The sequence below is a fragment of the Notolepis coatsorum genome (genome assembly GCF_963971535.1).
Source record: "Notolepis coatsorum genome assembly, chromosome: 7".
Lineage (NCBI taxonomy): Eukaryota > Metazoa > Chordata > Actinopteri > Aulopiformes > Paralepididae > Notolepis > Notolepis coatsorum.
The window spans coordinates 149,081,551-149,100,958 of record NC_140171.1 but is presented as its reverse complement, the minus strand read 5'-3'; the positions used below and the strand labels follow the sequence as shown (position 1 = coordinate 149,100,958).

Genomic DNA, 19,408 nt, shown 5'->3' with positions numbered 1-19,408 from the left:
GGGGCTGAAGTCGGGGCTGTACTGGGCCTCCTGGTCCAGAGTACGTTGCTGCTGGTGGGCTTGACATTCCTCCTCTTCCTCTTCCTCTTCTAGGTCCTGGAGTCTTCTAGTCAGTCTCTCGGCTACGTAGGCCGGTTCTTCCCGGTGGCTGGGTCTCGTATGGACCGGTCGGGGAGGGGGGTCGGAGACGTAGACAGGTTCCTCCTGTTGGCCGGGTCCCGGGTCGCTTTGTCGGGTAGGGGAAGGTGCCCTAGACCCTTGTCGTGATGATCTCCGGGAGCTCCGTGCGGAGAGAGGGGGTGTCGCCCTGGCAATCAATTGTTCTATCATCTGCGCCTGCAGCCGGTCGCGCTCTGCTTCGCGCTGGGCATTGGCGGCGTCGCGCTGTGCATTGGCGCGGTCTCGTTCGATTTTCTCTTCCGTCTGAAGGCGCCTCTCCTCCAGTCTTATGCGGTCGTCCTCACTCCGTTGTTGCGCCTGGAAGCGCTCTCGTTCAGTTGCAGAGTGTTCGCGTTCACTAAGGGCTTGTGCTTGGAGTTGCGCGTGAAGGCGCTCTCGTTCCGCTGCAGAGTGTTCGCGCTCGCTTAATTGTTGCGCCTGGAGGCGCTCTCGTTGTTCGCGCTCGCTCATCTGTTGAGTCTGGAGGCGCTCTCGTTCCATGGCAGAGTGTTCGCGCTCACTTAATTGTTGCGCCCGGAGGCGCTCTCGTTCCACGGCAGAGTGTTCGCGCTCACTAAGGGCTTGCGCTTGGAGTTGCGCGTGGAGGCGCTCTCTTTCCGTGGCGGAGTGTTCGCGCTCACTAAGCGTCTTTGCTTGAAGCCGATCGCGTTCGGTGGAGGCTGTCAGTGTGGCGATCAAGGCTTGCGCCAGTATCTGGTCCGCCTCGCTGGGGGATGACACTGACGGAGGTGATCGGGTGCTGACAGGGCTCGTTGGAGATCTGTTCTCCTGGCGCGCCCCGAGGTCCATCTCCTGGGCGCGTTTCTCTTCTCTTGGTTGTGTGTCGGGTTCTATCCCTGGAGCGCTTTCTTTATCCTGGAGCGCTCCGGGGTCTATCCCGGTGACGCTGTCTGGAGGTATAGTCATGTCATGTCCCACCTGGTCCCCCCCGTGAGCTGAGTCAGTTTCGTTTGAACCCACTGGGGTCTCTACTGGCAGTGTCGCCAAGTCGATAGGATTTGACATGCTTTGACTATCCGCTTTATCCGTATTTAACGTCTGTTTAGATAAGCTAGGGGGTAGAACGAAAGCGAATTCCTCCAGATAGGGAGGTGGCTGACGTTTGCGCTGCGGGCGTTCTAGCTTGGGAGAGCCGCTTGGGGAGTGTTCACCGCTGGCCATGGTTAATATTAATATTATATTAAATATTACACTGATACCCTCCGGCTCAAAGGACCAATTGTAACTGAGGGGTTACAAAACCCTGACTGTATTAAAGATTGTGATATATTAAACCACTGCTAGTTATGTACTTTAATTACTGGCCAAACAGTACATCAAATATTGATGGTGAACACTCACAAGAACACGGCATTGACACAGAAATACTATTGGAGGGTAATTTATTATTATTAGGCAACGTTAGGTTACAGAATGAGAATTAGGGTCGCGCTTGTATGGCGAAGAATATACGTAAAGTCAGTCAAAAGCATAAGTCACTAAGAATAGTAGGAATACTATGATGGGTCTAAGCTGACGCCACCTGTTGTATAGTAGCAATTATATAGGGCAACACCGGTACCAACTGGAGACAATGGGTTCCCTCCGGGTGTAAAGCCTGGGGGGGTAGAGGAATGTTCGGGTACTCCGTCTGAGTCAACGAGGAATAAAGAGGCTCCAGGTACAGGAGTCGGTGCTTGTACTCCCTTGATCCGCAGACAAAAGCAATAGTTGTAATCCAAGATGCTCGACAGCATTGACGACAGCTAGCCAGCCCCTTCCACGAGGCAGGCCCGAGTGGTGATCCTCACGAGGTTAAATCCCAAATGATAGTGGAAATCAACCGTGCTCTTCTCCGGTAGTCACGGTCCCAAAGCAATATAATCCAACCAGGAATGGTTCTGCAATCGCCGGTGCCAATTCTCCTGTGTACATGTCCAACGGTTCTCGCCTAGGACTCCTCGGGTGTGGGCGACGTATTTAGGCCACACAGCCTGGATAAGTGCACTAGCTAAAGACACGACGAACCGATGGGTAATGCTACACACGGAGGAACTGTGGCCGCACGATATACAATAAATGATCGACTATTACTTCACATTAGATTAAGTCGAACTCAACGTTACTTCATTAAACTCTGACACTTTAACATTCTATTCGCACGCGGTTCTCAATGCTCTATTTAGATGCAAGGTTGCTCACTTCACTGCACGTTGACTCGTGGTGAAGGTGGTAAGGTACTGAACTGAATTACTGCTGTTTACACCTGCGCCGTATTTATACTTAAGTGAATATCTAGTCCCAACCTCAGTCCTTGTCTCGTATTACTACGCAGACTCTGGGCATGTTCTGACATGCCTGGAGTTGTCTTTGAACTTGCCGTTGGGGGCTTGCGCGTTGGCGCCTGGGGCGCTGTCCAATAGGAGAGCGATTATTACTCTGGTCTGTACGCAGGTAAAGGGATATTCCGTGTATATATATAAATAATATACAAAGTATATCAAACAATACATATATATATTCAGTTTAATCTGGCCCTTCACAACAATGATGATGAAGATGATGGTTATTATTATTATTATTATTATTATTATTATTATTATTATTATTATTATTATTATTATTATTATTATTATTATTATTATTATTATACACTGGAATTGAGTACATACATCCACTTCGGCACGGCATGTAGCGGCACAGTGGTGTAGTGGTTAACACTGTCGCTTCACAGCTAGAAGATCCTGGGTTCGATTCCCGCTTGGGGACCAGGTTGACGTGTTGCCAGTTACCCAGGTGGGGGTACTTCCCGGGCCTTTCTGTGTGCAGTTTGCATGTTCTCCCTGTGCTTGCAAGGGTTTCCCCCCCTAAGATGAACCCAATGGAAAAACATGCACAACAGATCGCTAACGCTGTCGCGTCCCTGGCGAAGACGGACAGGAGCACTTGGATTGGTCCCCGGGCGCGGCCCCACGCCACAGCCCGTATCTGCTTCCGGCTGCCCTTGGGGGGAAGGAGGACAGGATGGGAGGTCCAGAGAACATTCATCAGCGACTCAGTGCATGTGTGTGTGTGTGTGTGTGTGTGTGTGTGTGTGTTCCTGTGGGTCGCACGTCGCATGTGTGTGTTAATTAATCTGATGGCAAATAAAGACTTCTACTTCTACTACTACTTCTTCTATAAGTTCAAACGCTTGACTGCACTGACTGTGGTCTACACTGACACCTAGTGGTAACTACAGTGAATTGCTACAAGCTGAAACTTAGGCAAGTGTGAAACCTAGAATGAACAATATTTCAATTCGACTATAGAATATATGATGAACAACGATTTCTTATCTTCTTTCCAAGATGTGAAATCTGAAGTATATGCAGGCAGGTAGAATTAGGTATTTTTTTCATCTTTTGCATCAACTTCTTTGGAAACTATTGAGCTGTTTGGATCCGATTGAGGGGATGGTGAGGGTTTGTGTATATAGTGTGTAGTGAATTCATCTCACTATGAATTGAAAATGGGGGACCCTGATGTAAACAAGACAAACGTCTTTCTCTGGTCTGCATCCCCTTAACAATTGTGTGTATTAAAGCATTACATCACGCGCAGGAGTGGGTTGTGAGAATTAGTGGTCTAATTCTCACAACCCACGACTGCACATGGTGTAATGGCTTTTATACAACTGGCGCATTCATCCAACCTTATTGCTATACAATAAACACACATTAATTGAAGATTTATTGAAAAAACCATCCGCAGAAAAAGTAGTTCCCAAAAAAAAAAGGAAGTTGCCTCCATGTGGAAGCAGCTCGGAAGTGCATCCAACTGTTCTCAGTAAGACATCCAACAAACTAAGACATCCAACTGTCTCTCAACTAAGACATCCAACAAACTAAGACATCCAACTGTCTTTCAACTAGACATCCAACAAACTAAGACATCCAACTGTCTCTCAACTAAGACATCTAACTAACACATTCGCCGTGACAGAATCGTTTTTCATTTAGTCTTTATGACCCTATCACCATATCCTTTCGTAATGTTTACTGTCCGGCGTGTCCGCCATCTTGCTTTCACTTCTAAAAACTTGCATGGCGGAGTGATAGTAATGCGGTTGTGGGCGGGTCCTGGGACCAAGAGCGTGGTGTTATTACAAATACCCACGTTTGATTGATTGAAAAGTTTATTAACAGATTGCAGAATGGGTACAGTACAGTACAGCTCAATACATACAATTGTTAAGAGGATGCAGACCTGAGAAAGACTTTCGTCTTGTTTCCATCAGGGTCCCCCATTTTCAATTCATCATATGACACACACGACATACAGATAGACAGTACTGCTACATCTATACATTTATGACATACCAGATTTTCAAATACAGTACTGTTTGTGATACTAAAAAAAAATCCAGAAAAAGAGTGTATATACATTTGACATAGAAACTGTGCATTGGAGGAGGTTGGGTAGGTGGGGTGGGGCTGTACATTGGAGGTGGGGGGGGGGGGGGGGGGGTTGGGTAGGGGGACACACACTGTACATTGGAATACTGACATACATTTGACATAGAAACTGTACATTGGAGGAGGTTGGGTAGGTGGGGTGGGGTTGGGTGGGGCTGTACATTGGAGGTGGGGGGGGGGGGGGGGGTTGGGTACATTGGAATACTTGGTCTTTATTGTACAACTGGGTTAGGACATTTGTAGGGGCCAGTTTCGAATTGCAGTCTCCCGTAGGTGTTCTTTGAGAGTGTTTTTGAAGGTGGGTAGTGATTCACATTCCTTTACAGCTTTAGGTAGGGCGTTCCACATTGTTGTGGCATAATTGCGAAACGTGTTTAGTCCCTTGTTTGAGCCGAATCTGGTTTTACATGATTTGTGGAGCTCCCTCTGGTGTTGTGATCGTGGTATTCACTGACCTTTGGGAAGTATTTTGACATGTACATGGGTACCTTGGTCGTGTAGTGTATCTTGTAGACCAGGCCCATTGCAAGTTGCTGTACTCTGTCGTCTACTCTAAGCCATCCTAGGTTGGCAAAGTGTGCAGGGGTGAGGTGGGTTCTAGGAGTAAGGTCAAGTAGTAGTCTGACCAGTTTGTTTTGAGATGTTTGTGTAAGTTGACTGTTTCAGCCAATCAGAATCGAGAAAATTCATTAATTCATTCAAGGGATGGTTTGTGTAGTGTGTAGTTTGTGTAGTGTGTAGTCGTGTTAGTGCTTCTTTGCAATTTGAGATTTCTCCATTTGTGCCCCGGGGCTCTGAGCACAACACAAGTGAAGTGACATAGTAGAGAAGGGCGAAAAGGGGGAGGGAGGGAGAGAGAGAGAGAGAGAGAGAGAGAGAGAGAGAGAGAGAGAGAGAGAGAGAGAGAGAGAGAGAGAGAGAGAGAGAGAGAGAGAGAGAGAGAGAGAGAGAGATGAGAGAGAGAGAGAGAGAGAGAGAGAGAGAGAGAGAGAGAGAGAGAGGTCCGACACGCCCACCACCTCTCCACCGGCAGCAGAGAGGGACCACACCCACACAACCCTTCACTTACACAGACAGCCAGGTAGTCGCACCGACATTTGGACACAGAGGGACGGTTGTTGTAGCAGAAGAAAGGAGCGATCATCATCATGTCTGGTGGCATAGCGTCGACGTTGCAGCACAAACGGGAACGGGACCGAGGTGTTGGCACAAACGCACAAGCCGTGAAATATCTCGGGCAGGACTACGAGACCCTGAGACGGACCTGTCTGGAGTGCGGTCAGCTGTTCCAGGATGAGACCTTTGAAGCGATCACGTCCTCTCTGGGCTTCAACGAGCTGGGGCCGAGCTCGTACAAAGTTCGAGGAGTCACTTGGAAGAGGCCCACAGTAAGATATTTATTATTCAGATATCATGTACAGTTTGGGACACTTATGAGCCAATAGGCCAATACTTAAAACCCTTTCACTGCCACACGACAGTGATAGTAAGGGTTAACCTTCTGTCATGTGGCAGTGAAAGTGTTAACCAGCTGTTGTGTGGCAGTGAAAGGGTTAACTTCCTTGTATTGTCACAGTGAAAGGGTTAACCTTCTGTCGTGTGGCAGTGAAAGGGTTAACCGGCTGTCGTGTGGCAGTGAAAGGGTTAACCTTCTATGTATTGTCACAGTGAAAGGGTTAACCTTCTTTCGTGTGGCAGTGAAAGGTTAACCGGCTGTCGTGTGGCAGTGAAAGGGTTAACCTTCTGTGTATTGTCGCAATGAAAGGTGTTAACCATTTGGTAGTGTGGCAGTGAAAGGGTTAACCCTCGATGGACTCATCCAGGCCAGGCTTACTGATAGTAGGTAGTTAGAACTTAGAAGAACTAATGGTAGAATCTGTAATGCCGTCAAACAGCGACCTCTATAGGCAGAAGAGCCCTGCTTGGACACTTTTAACACTAACATTATATTTATCGATTTGCACTACATTCATACCTCATTTGCATTTGCACCTTATATCTTACAGTTTTGTACCTCATTTTCTGCATTGTACCTCACTGTTTACTCATTTTACTCACTGTATTTAGATTGTACCTAGGTTGTACTTTAGATTGTATATTGTACTGTATATTGTATTGTATATTCCTCTTTACTTACTTTTTACTTACTTACTTTTTTTTTTTTTACTGTATGAGGCACACTCTCAGGGGCTCATACAGAACCAAGCATTTCACCGTAAAGTATGTGTATTTTATTGTGACAATTAATAAACAAACTTGAAACTTGGTATTGCACGTTGTTTACATTTTTAGTTTTGGTCTGATGTGTGATTTGGAGTTAAGTAACTTATTCTAGGCTACTGTGAATTTCTCCGAACCTCCCTTGTTGGTAGAGTCTGAGGTGTGTCCCTTAGCCCCTTTCGTGACTGTGATGCACCGAGTGAATCCACAGTCACTTCCTAGTCCATAGCAAACCAACGTATGTTGACCATGAAGGACTGGTTCTGCCCGAACCGTTCGTTATACAAGTATCACAGAGACATTTCAAAGGTACTCACAGTTGCACAAGGGTTTACTTTCGGACAGAGATATGTGATGGTTTGAAAGCTCGGCGTTGCTAATAAACATTTAAAATATTTTTTATAAACGTGTAAACATCAGAGGCAGTGTTGCATGCTGGGCGCACCAGGCATGTCACAAATGCAGAATAAGAGAAGAAGCCATTTTGATGCAACGCTGCCTCCATGATGTTTACACGTTTATAAGAAATTATTTAAAATGTTTATTAGCAACGCAGAGCTTTCAAACCATCACATATCTCTGTCCGAAACCCTCGGGCAACTGTGAGTACCTTTGAAATTTCTCTGTGATACTTGTATAACGAATGGTTTGGGCAGAACCAGTCCTTCATGGTAAATCTAGGTTGGTTTGCTATGGACTAGGAAGTGACTGTGGATTCACTCGGTGCGTCACAGTAACGAAAGGGGCTACCCGTCCCTTATCCAGGCTCACTCCACTCCAACCCACATGGCCACATCAGACCAAAACAAAATATGTAAACAAGGTACACTACCTAGTGGGGCTCTTTTGCCTATAGGTCACTGTTTGACAGTTGTGACCTGTATCATGTCTTCTACTATCACATGTACCTGTACCCCCCCCCCTCCCCCATGCTGCTATGATGCCTGAATTTCCCCAAGGGGATGAATAAAGGAAATATATATTACAGATTCTAAGTAACCTAAGGCCTACTTTTTAGTAACTGTATCCGCAAAAACAGATGACAACCCCTCTCCTTTTTGATAGGAGCTGTCCTCCAACCCTCAGTTCATTGTTCAAGGAGCCAGCAGGACTGATGTTTGCCAAGGGGCTTTGGGTAAGTAGGCTATCGCATGTCACTGGCTCATACTTTTGTCTTTGGACCACACTTCAAAGTGCTTCAACATAACGGTATGTAAAAAAAATAAAAAAAATAAAAAAGGGAAAACAACCATATTAGGCTATATTTTTATTTTAAAATATAAATGTTGCTAGTAGGCTACTTGTAGGTTGTTTCCATTATCAATGTATACAAACCATTACCAGCCAGCCACAAAATAGACACAGCCCTACTCAAAGAAGACTTTTATTTGACTGAAAATACATTAAAATCTGGGGATCTAAAGGTAGCCGGTGTTTATGGGATGAGCCTGTGTGTGTGTGTCAGTTTACTCAGTCCACGTTACAACTGCTCCCAAAGTTTTCATTTAATGAAATGAACTATTAAAGGTGCACTATGTAGTTTGAATTAGTGAGAATTAGATTTGACTAGTTTAGCACAATACCTGGAAGCACTTAGCCTAGCTTAGCACAATAACTGGAAGCAGTTAGCCTAGCTTAGCACAATAACTGGAAGCAGTTAGCCTAGCTTAGCACAATAACTGGAAGCAGTTAGCCTAGCTTAGCACAATTGATTGATTGAACATTTTATTAACAGATTGCAGAATGGGTACAATACAGTACAGCTCAATACACACAATTGTTAAGGGGATGCAGACCAGAGAAAGACTTTCATCTTGTTTACATCAGGGTCCCCCATTTTCAATTCATCATAACATATATGACATACATGACATACAGATAGACAGTACTGCTACATCTATACATTTATGACATACCAGATTAGATTATTTTATTTATTTTTTACTTGCCCACGACCCCACTTTGGGTCACGACCCGTAGTTTGAGACTGTTCTATGCAGTTTCAGGGGAAGGGCGTTTGTTGAAAAAGTTACTTTTAGCTTCCTACCTCCCTAGCCTCCCTACACTGGCTCCCAGTCCCACTTAGAATAGATTTCAAAATCCTCCTCCTCACCTTTAAGGCACTATCGGGTGCAGCACCCCTATACATCACTGAGCTCATCACCCCCTACGCAGCACCCGGGTCACTAAGATCCTCCAACCAGGGGAGCTCCCGTAGCTCACCGCATATCTCTGCGCTATTTATGCGTCAGGGAAAACCGTGCTCGTCACGGATCTGGGGGACACGAGTTCGATTCCCGGACCCACCGTCATTTCTCAGAATGTCTTCCCCTGCTCTACATCCCATTTTCAACCTGTTTCTGTCGGTCATGCTTGACCAGAAAAGCGATAAAACGCTAAAAAAGAAAGTAAAAAAAAAAAAAAAATCCTCCAACCAGGCTCGGCTGGTCCCCCCCCCCCCCCCCCCCCCGCACCAGACTAAAAAAGAGAGGCGATCGCTCCTTCAAGGCCGTGGCCCCCAAGCTATGGAACCAGCTTCCCCTGGAGATCCGATCTGCCCCCTCGCTGGAGACATTTAAGGCCCGTCTAAAAACCCACTTTTATTCCCTAGCCTTCAATAAACCCTGATTCTCCCACACCCTAACTCACACACTCCCATGCAATTTTATCCTGCCCCCTCCCTCTTGTATCTCTTCCTGTGCTCCTCTGTCCTCTGTGTGCTATACTGTACTTTGTGTTCCCCTATCCGTGTGTTGTCCTACTGTCCTATTCTCTGAATGTACTGTCCTGTCCCGTTGTGCCTTTTTGTATTTTTGTATTTGTGTATTTTATATTAGGACATTAATTTTATGCTTTGATTGTACAGCACTTTGGTTGGCTCTTGAGCTTTTAAACGTGCTTTATAAATAAATTACTTGACTTGACTTGACTAGTGTTTCCAAGGAAAAATAACCTTAATTTCCCCCCCACTTCTCTGACGACATACAGTAGTTAGTGCACAAGTGCCCCCTGTATACTAGCTTCTGAGGAATCCAACTGTAGCTAACTTCCGGCATGGAAAATTCCATTGTCTTTGGCAGCTGGGTGTGTTCCAATGTCAAAGGGATGAATGAATGAATGAATGAAAACTTTATTTAACAGATTGCAGAATGGGTACAATACAGTACGGCTCAATACACACAATTGTTAAGGGGATGCAGACCAGAGAAAGACTTTCGTCTTGTTTACATCAGGGTCCCCCATTTTCAATTCATAGTGCACAGGGATAGGGAGTCCTTCCTTCATGGGGACGTCAGAGTGGGGCAAGCAGCAACATGTCAAATAAAATCACAATGGCGGAGCTCTGCAAACATGGCAACACCCAGAGGCAACATCAGGGAAGGAGGATACTGGGTGTTTCCTTGTGGAATAGAAAAAAAAAAAAAAAAAAGTAGCCTACGTTTCAGAGAGACCAACTATCAGGTTTCACACAAGGTCCTTGAAGTGCTTGATTTTTGACAAAAAAAAGTCAAGGCCCAGAATTCCTTAAACAGCCCATATCGCTGCTGTCGGGACAAAACCTCATAACTCCATTTTTTGAATTTTTTTTTATTATATAAATCAACTCCGTAGATCATCCTCCATATGTGTGTGTGGGTTTTACAACGTTTAAACAATGGGAAAGCATTAAACCGATCATCTGTCTAAACCTCCTAACTCTATTCACCCTCAAATCTGTGTTCGTTTTTTTTCATCTGCTGAAAAGTTGGGTTTTTGGAGTTATGAGGTTTTGTCCCGACAGCAGCGATATGTGCTTAAAAAGTCCTTGGAATTCAAATCAACCATTCCCATTGAAAGTTGTGTTCATCCATGATAAACATTTTCTGAATCGAGAAATATATATATTTTTTAATTTAAAGTGTCGGAAATTGGTTTTAAACCATAAATATTGGATCAGATTATTTTCCAATTTTTTTCATAAAACGCATTTAAAAGTGGGCGGTTAGGTGGCCGAGCGGAGATTGCGTTCGTCACCAACCCCGGAGCTGTGAGCTGGATTCGCCTGTTCGAATCCAGCTCACAGCTCCGGGGTTGTCACCAGCTTGGCTGGCCGTCTGCACTAATACAATTGGCTGTATTAGAGGGTGGGAGAAGCTGGCGGGGTGGGTCCGGGTCGTTGTAAACAGCGACTCCTACAGTTCGGTCGGGGCGCCTGCTAAGCGCGGATAGGACTTGAGGGGGATAGTGTGATCCTCCCACACGCTACGCCCTCTCGATGAGAATCCGCGCTGCCAGGTGAAAAGAAGCGGTGATTGGCTGGACGTGTGTCGGAGGAAGCACGTGGTAGCCTCCACTCTCCCAGATGATCTGACTGTGGGGGGTAAGTGCGCAGCGACCAGGAAGGGACTGGGAATTGGCATACGACTAACATTGGGATGGGAGAAAATCGGAGGAAAAATGGAGGGGGAAAAAAGACAAAAAAAAAAACCGCATTTAAAAGTGAATTGGATCCTTTTAAATGCCCTGGATCTCTTTTAAATGCTGGGAAAAATCCTTGAATTTCATTTCCCAATGTCTGTGGGAACCCTGCCAACTATGCACTTGAGTAAATTCCTCAGTTGCAAGGTGACTTATAAGAGAACATGTCTTTTTATTTTTTTTTACAGTGTGTCTGTGTTTTCTGGCACAGTCAGGGGAAAGGCTGCCCCAGTCAGGCAGGTTTGGCAGTGATTCTAGGCGAACTGCCTGCAGGCTAATGGCAGATTTTCTGTGCAGGACTGTGGGAGTTTCCTACGGCTCCGTTCACACTGCAAGCCTTAAAGTGCTCAATTCTTATTTATTGCTCAAGATTTATTTGTTTGGCTGTTTCACATAACTTTTTTAAACGTGTCCGATATCAGGTTCCAGTGTGAACTGACCCGCTGCTGAACTGACCGTTTATGCGCCTAAAGGACAAAGTAGACCTCCACGCTGGTTCTTTAGCTGCAGGGGTCGCGGGGTCACCCTTTGTCAAATGTAAACGACACTCTCACTAAACCAGGGTCAATTCAGTTCATTCAGGAAGTACATTTTCTTAAAAAATTACATTTCTATTTACATTTTGAATTGAATTGAGATGTAAAACTGGCTGCTCCATAGACAATGAATGGGGACTGGACTTCATGAGAGGCCATAACATGTTTTGTGTGAGCTCTTACACAAATTAAGTTTGCATTCTGGTGCAGACCTTCTAGCAGAATATAGAATATAAACCTCATTTGGGTGTAAGAGCTCACACAAACATGTTATGGCTTCATAAACACAGAGCCCCATTCATTGTCTATGGAGCAGGTCCAGATTCTACATCACTGATCAGAGGGGTCTACCGCAACTACCGCCCTGTTTCTATTCTTACCTCGATCTCGAAAGTCATGGAGAAAATAGTCTACGAACAGGTCGAAAAGTACCTGGCGGAAAAAAATCTAATCTACGAATTCCAATCTGGCTTCAGAACGTCCCACTCCACTGACACATGCCTCCTCTATTTGAACGACCACATCAAACAAGAGGTGGACGCGGGCAAATACTGCGGCATGGTCATGCTGGACCTACAAAAGGCCTTCGACACTGTCAATCACTCCATTCTAATGGACAAGCTAAAAGCAATTGGTTGATAGCTTATCAGTGAGCTGGATGCAATCCTACCTGGAGGGGAGAGAACAGATGGTAGAGGTAAACGGTACCCTATCCCCCCCCCCTCACAGTGAGCTGTGGTGTTCCACAAGGAAGCATACTAGGACCGCTACTCTTCCTAATTTATGCAAATGACATGTCGTCAGCCTGTGACTGCAACTTGTTCCTGTTTGCGGACGACTCAGCCCTGCTGGTCTCTGACAAGAACAAATTGCAGGTTGAAAAAACCCTCAGCACGGAACTAGGCAAAATCTGCATATGGCTCACTGATAACAAACTATCATTACACATGGGCAAAACAGAGTCCATTCTCTTCGGTTCAAATAACAAACTCAGCAAGACCGACGGATTCTCAGTTACAGTGGGTGACAATATTGTCACAAGGAAAGACGAAATTACCTACCTGGGTTCCATCCTAGAGGCAAATCTTTCCTGTGACAAAATGGCATCCAATGTAATAAAAAAAGTCAACCAACGAACTAGATTCTTGTACCGGATCTCCTCTCTGGTAAACAAGAATACCCTGAAGACTCTGGCAGGAGCACTCATTCAAGGGTACTATGACTATGCGTGCACCTCATGGTACCAAAGCACCTCAAAGGCGCTTAAAACAAAATTACAAACATCACAAAACAAACTGGTCAGACTACTACTTGACCTGAACCCCAGAACCCACCTCACCCCTGCCCACTTTGCCAACCTAGGATGGCTTAGAGTAGACGACAGAGTACAGCAACTTGCAATGGGCCTGGTCTACAAGATACACTATACGACCGGGGTGCCCATGTACATGTCAAAATACTTCCCAAAGGTCAGTGAATACCACAACCACTACACCAGAGGAAGCTCAACAAATCATGTTAAACCCAGATTCGGCTCAAACAAGGGACTAAACACATTTCGCAATTATGCCACAACAATGTGGAACGCCCTACCCAAAGCTGTAAAGGAATGTGAATCCCTGCCCACATTCAAAACCGCTCTTAAAGAGCACCTACGGGAGGCTGCAATTCGAAACTGGCCACCGTAAATGCCCAAAACCCCCACCACCTCCTAATAGACAGTCTCCTCCCCACCGCATGTATATATTCCCTCCCCACCGTATGTATATTTCCCTCCCACCCACCCACCCCCTCCTAATGTACAGTCCCCTCCCCATCATATGTATATACTCTGTCAGAATCTAGGGGTAACAGTACTGTATATTTGAATACCGCTTATGTCACAAATGTATCAGTACTAAATACCTATATGTCCCTATGCCATAAATGTCATGTATGTTGTGTATGTCATAAATGTCTATATGAATTGAAAATGGGGGACCCTGATGGAAACAAGACACGTCTTTCTCAGGTCTGCATCCCCTTAACAATTGTATGTATTGAGCCGTACTGTATTGTACCCATTCTGCAATCTGTTAAATAAAGTTTTCATTCATTCATTCATTCTCTGATTCCTAGCTTCAGGAGAGAGTGGGGCGTGTTCACAAATACTGACTCGACTGTCCTGAGGGACGGGAAGAACACATGTGAATTCTTCAAATGGGTGGTATTCCCCTTTTGATAGGAGCCATGTGATTTGTGTGCAAGCCAGGGTTCGAAATTAAGGGGGGCTTGGGGCAAAATGCCCTTGAAAATTGACCAAATGCCCTCGAAAATCAGTTAAGGGGGGCAAGAAAAGCCCCCGCCACTTTGCACAGATGTTTAGCCCTTAGTATGCATTTTAAAGAAAAATCCAGATAGATTGATCACATGCTATACTCGAGTGATCGTGTATTACTCGAAAAGGGGAAAAAATTCTTTAAAAAATAAATTAAAAAAATGATTTATTTTTTATTTTATTTGATTTTTTTTACTTATTTTTGTTCATTCACGTATATGTTTAAGGAAACCAACAAACAGTTATAATCTTACACATACATGTGAACAAATATGTAAAAAAAAATATATATATAATTTCTTTCATAAAAATTATTAATAATTTCGATTTTTTTTCTTCTATTTTTCTCATAGCTACGAGTAACGATTATTCATGCCCATCCCTAGTATGCACACGCACAGTATAATATGCATGTAATAAATAGTTTGTTAATAAACTCCATTACTTGAACAATTTTCACTGTGCTCCTAAATATCTTTGTGTGCTCCTAAATTTGTATTTAGTATTTTTTTGTATCTACTTTTTCTCCCCATTTTCTATTTTTCTCCCATCCCAATTTTGTATTATCCAATTCTACCCTCCCCTGTCTCGAACGTTGTTAGACCATGCCTCTGGTCTGTCTTTTTTTTTATTTATTATTTTTTAGGAGCTCCTTGGGGAAAAGGTTAGCGTAGAGCCCTATATATGGAGACAATAAAATTACGTTATCAAACATAGGGACGAAGACTGAAAAAAAAGTGTCGATAAAAAGTGTTTTATAATCTTTTCATCATAAAAATGTTGTGCCCCCGAAATACAAAAAAAAGCCCCCGAAAATCAATTAAGGGGGGCAAAAAAAGCCCTTGGAAATATTTTTTTATTTCTAACCCTGGTGCAAGCGTTATAGGATAGCACTAATTCAAATGTGATGCCTTTGTGTGTGTGTGTGTGTGTGACGGTAAACCTGTGTGTCTTGCCAGGTGACTGTTGGTTGCTCGCTGCCATTGCTTCTTTAACTCTCAACGAGGAGGTGCTGGCTCGCGTGGTGCCCCATGGGCAGAGCTTTCAGGACGACTACGCCGGCATCTTCCACTTCCAGGTAACTGCAGCCATGATGTGTCATTCAGAGCTTGACAAAACCAGGAACCCAACCCTAACCCAACCCAATGCACATTAAAGTGACGTGTGTGTGTGTGTGTGTGTGTGTGTGTGTGTGTGTGTGTGTGTGTGTGTGTGTGTGTGTGACGTTGTTGATTATTTCGGTGTTGATGCACATGATCCCTAATCACAGTCGGTCACATCTCACACTTCATGTCTGTTGTCCTCGTCACCAGTTCTGGCAGTTTGGAGAGTGGGTGGACGTGGTCATCGACGACCGTCTTCCAGTCAAAGACGGAGAGCTGATGTTCGTCCACTCGGCCGAGGGGAAAGAGTTCTGGAGCGCTCTGATCGAGAAGGCCTACGCCAAGTGAGCACCAGCGTTTACACTTTGTTACTGTCAAGTGTCTTATAGATGGACACGCTTTTTCGCAGAATTTCCTCAGAATTCCATCTTGGAGTTCAAGCGCTCTAGCTTTCAACACACTCCTACACAGAGCTGCCTCTACGCCTGTACGTCACACAGTCTGAAACACACTCCTACACAGAGCTGCCTCTACACCTGTACGTCACACAGCCTGAAACACACTCCTACACAGAGCTGCCTGTACGTCACACAGTCTGAAACACACTCCTACACAGAGCTGCCTCTACGCCTGTACGTCACACAGCCTGAAACACACTCCTACACAGAGCTGCCTCTACACCTGTACGTCACACAGCCTGAAACACACTCCTACACAGAGCTGCCTGTACGTCACACAGCCTGAAACACACTCCTACACAGAGCTGCCTCTACACCTGTACGTCACACAGCCTGAAACACACTCCTACACAGAGCTGCCTGTACGTCACACAGCCTGAAACACACTCCTACACAGAGCTGCCTGTACGTCACACAGCCTGAAACACACTCCTACACAGAGCTGCCTCTACGCCTGTACGTCACACAGTCTGAAACACACTCCTACACAGAGCTGCCTGTACGTCACACAGCCTGAAACACACTCCTACACAGAGCTGCCTCTACACCTGTACGTCACACAGCCTGAAACACACTCCTACACAGAGCTGCCTGTACGTCTGTACGTCACACAGCCTGAAACACACTCCTACACAGAGCTGCCTCTACGCCTGTACGTCACACAGCCTGAAACACACTCCTACACAGAGCTGCCTCTATGCCTGTACGTCACACAGCCTGAAACACACTCCTACACAGAGCTGCCTCTACGCCTGTACGTCACACAGCCTGAAACAATAACTACTGTAGTTTGTAGTTTATTACACGCTAAACATCGCATTTCCAAGATAATCCAGTCTTTTTTCATAGATCGCGAGATAAAAATTATTTATTATCATTATTATTTATTTAGAACAATTTGTTAATATATACGTATATATATATATATATATATATATACAGACACATCTTTAAATAAAAAATTATGTTTTACAAAATAACAAGTATAAAACGATTAAACAAACCACTCTAGCAGCAATGAACTATTCTGCAGAACTATAAGGTACACATAAATAAATATACCTGAAGATGCTGAACAACTGCTTTGTTGTTGTTGAATCAAGTCAAATCCTAGGTGTATTGTGCGCGTGAACGTTGACGTGAACGCGCAGCACACTTCATAGGTTTCGTTTCACGGTAAACGAAACTTTGACGTCATTGGACTTAAAAAAGAAATGTGGCACCGGTGGATCTCACGTGAATCGGTACTCGGTAGTACCGACGTGATTCGGTCGATACCCTTAAAAGTACCCATTCCTAGCGAGCAGCATTGTTCACATACTTGCCTGTGTATTTTGCGGGTACCTAGAGGATTCAGTCACTGCACGTGTATCGATGATTTCTGATGATGCGCACCACCAACACTCCAAAGGAACGCAGGATATGCCATACCAGGAATTAGTATCGGCCCAAATACAACTTTGTATAGCCCCCAGACTATTGATGTTCACTTTAGACAATACTATTATCATGTATACCAATCAGATGCAGACTTGTCTAAAATATATTGATTTCTTGATTTGATGCTTTAGATATCCCTAGTCTTAAACTTACGAGCTCTCTTGATAGCCCCATGTCGACATAGGAAGTGCTTCTCGAGATATGCGTAAAGTTCATTGTTGTAGTGCCACCATCTGGCCAAATGGTACCAATGATATGGTTCTTGAGATATACAAGCCACAGACATGCACACATGCAAGCAGACAGACAGACAGAGATTCCTTCCTTTAGAGTTAGATCCCTACTCTAAAATCTGTTTGAACTAATTCGAGCTACTTTTACTTCACAGGGGGACAAGGCAGGGATGTTGTTTATCCCCATTTTGATTTGATATTGCAATTGAACCACTGGTCATTGCCATTAGTTCAAATGTTAGGATCAGGGGTATTACTAGACAAGGCGTGCCTCTATGTGGATTGAATAATTAAACGCATATTAATTTGAACTACTTTTCTTAAACCAAATAAATGCTATCAAGCGTTAGCTATACTGCTCACTGCCTGAGCGGGTAGTCGTGTGTGTTGGTAATCAGTTTCTTCTTGGGCAGGATGAATGGCTGTTATGAAGCCTTGTCGGGGGGCTCCACCACAGAGGGCTTCGAGGACTTCACAGGGGGTATTGCTGAGGCCCACGAGCTCAGTAAACCCAGTCCACACCTCTTCAAGATCATCCAGAAGGCCCTGCAGCGAGGGTCCCTGATGGGCTGCTCCATAGATGTAAGTCCAACTCTTAAACCCTTTCAGGTGTATGCTTTTTTTGGGAATGTTCCCAAGTTTTTGGGGAATGCTCACTCGGAATTGTATCTCAGAATTCTATAACTCCATAGCTTTCAGTGGCCTGTGGGGCCATTGTTATCACCATTTATACTATTTGCTGTGGCGCACTTTAGGCTGCGGTCCATGTGTGAAAGGTGCTACTGTATATAGATAGTTATTAATATTTATTATTATATTGTAAAAAATGTATGCGTTGAAATCTCTAAGTCTCGACGACATTGAAAATGAGGGTGTCCTCGATTGTCGAGAATAAATAAAAGTTTTGAATTTAATTGAATTGAAATCATTAGAATGTTGATTCCAATGGAAACATGGCAATCGTCAAAATGTTTTATCAGCCATAAATACTACGAGGGTGCTGAAGCTTGAGGCAGTAGCTGGATTATTTATTTTCACAATATTCCATATTTATTCATCTGACGACTCATTCCTACCTCTTCAGATCACCAGCTCGTCGGACTCCGAGGCGGTGACGTCACAGAAGCTGGTGAAAGGTCACGCATACTCTGTGACCGGCGCAGACACGGTGAGCCGCTTCTTAGCACTGGAACAATATTTGGACAATGTTTTAAACGTCACGTCACTCACAAAAAATTTGTCGATGACATTATTTATCTTTTGATGTTTTTGAGTCTTAACACTTTCTGCGCCAAACCCGAGAAAAGTCGGGTTTTCGCCGCCATGCGTTGAGCGCCATACACGAGAATTATCTTTGATCCTTTTTAACGTAAAACATGCTTCTGTACCGATCACAGTGTCATAGTTTACCGGACGGAAAAAACATGCTTTTGGTAGCGATCACAGTTTGGAGTTAAAACGCCTCGTTACGTTTCGGGCGAGCAACCAGAACGATTTGGGCATATTGCATATAACGCGCCATATCTCGCGATCTATGAAAAAAGACTGGATAATTTTGGAAAGGGGCGATGTTTAGTGTGTAATAGTGCACAAACTACAGTATGTAGAAATTAACTCTAGTCAGTGATGGACTATGAACAATGCCTGTCAAATGAGCCATACTATTGTCTCCATAGCTATAATACAGATTCAGAACACACGATGGGTCTGCAAACATCGCTAAAATGGTCAATAGCGCTGGTGCCATTGAGTAAATATGGGAAAAGGGCGTGGCGCTCAATGAGTTAAAAGGGAACAAAAGGAGCTGCTCAATTGACAATGAATGGGAGACAGTGTGTCTGTTTCAGTTTCTGCCAAATTATTTCAGTTTCTATTGTAGTGTTCTCAGTTCTGAAGCAGTTTCTATTGTAGTGTTCTCAGTTCTGAAGCAGTTTCTATTGTAGTGTTCTCAGTAGGGATGTCCCGATCACGTTTTTTTGCTCCCGATCCGATTCCGATTTTGAGTATCTACCGATACCGATATTTCC

At 44.5% G+C, this 19,408-nt stretch overlaps 1 protein-coding gene across 1 annotated transcript in view; it reads left to right on the top strand.

Annotated features, from left to right (window-relative positions):
* Positions 1-5,686: 5,686 nt before the first annotated feature.
* Positions 5,687-19,408, top strand: part of capn2l (calpain 2, (m/II) large subunit, like) — a 49,010-nt gene continuing 35,288 nt past the window's right edge. Inside the window, exons 1-6 of the mRNA XM_084318527.1 lie at positions 5,687-6,004; positions 7,902-7,971; positions 15,107-15,225; positions 15,461-15,594; positions 17,795-17,963; positions 18,466-18,549. Coding sequence (XP_084174653.1) covers positions 5,765-6,004; positions 7,902-7,971; positions 15,107-15,225; positions 15,461-15,594; positions 17,795-17,963; positions 18,466-18,549 — 816 coding nt within the window. The 5' untranslated portion in view covers positions 5,687-5,764. The remainder of the gene's footprint in view (positions 6,005-7,901; positions 7,972-15,106; positions 15,226-15,460; positions 15,595-17,794; positions 17,964-18,465; positions 18,550-19,408) is intronic.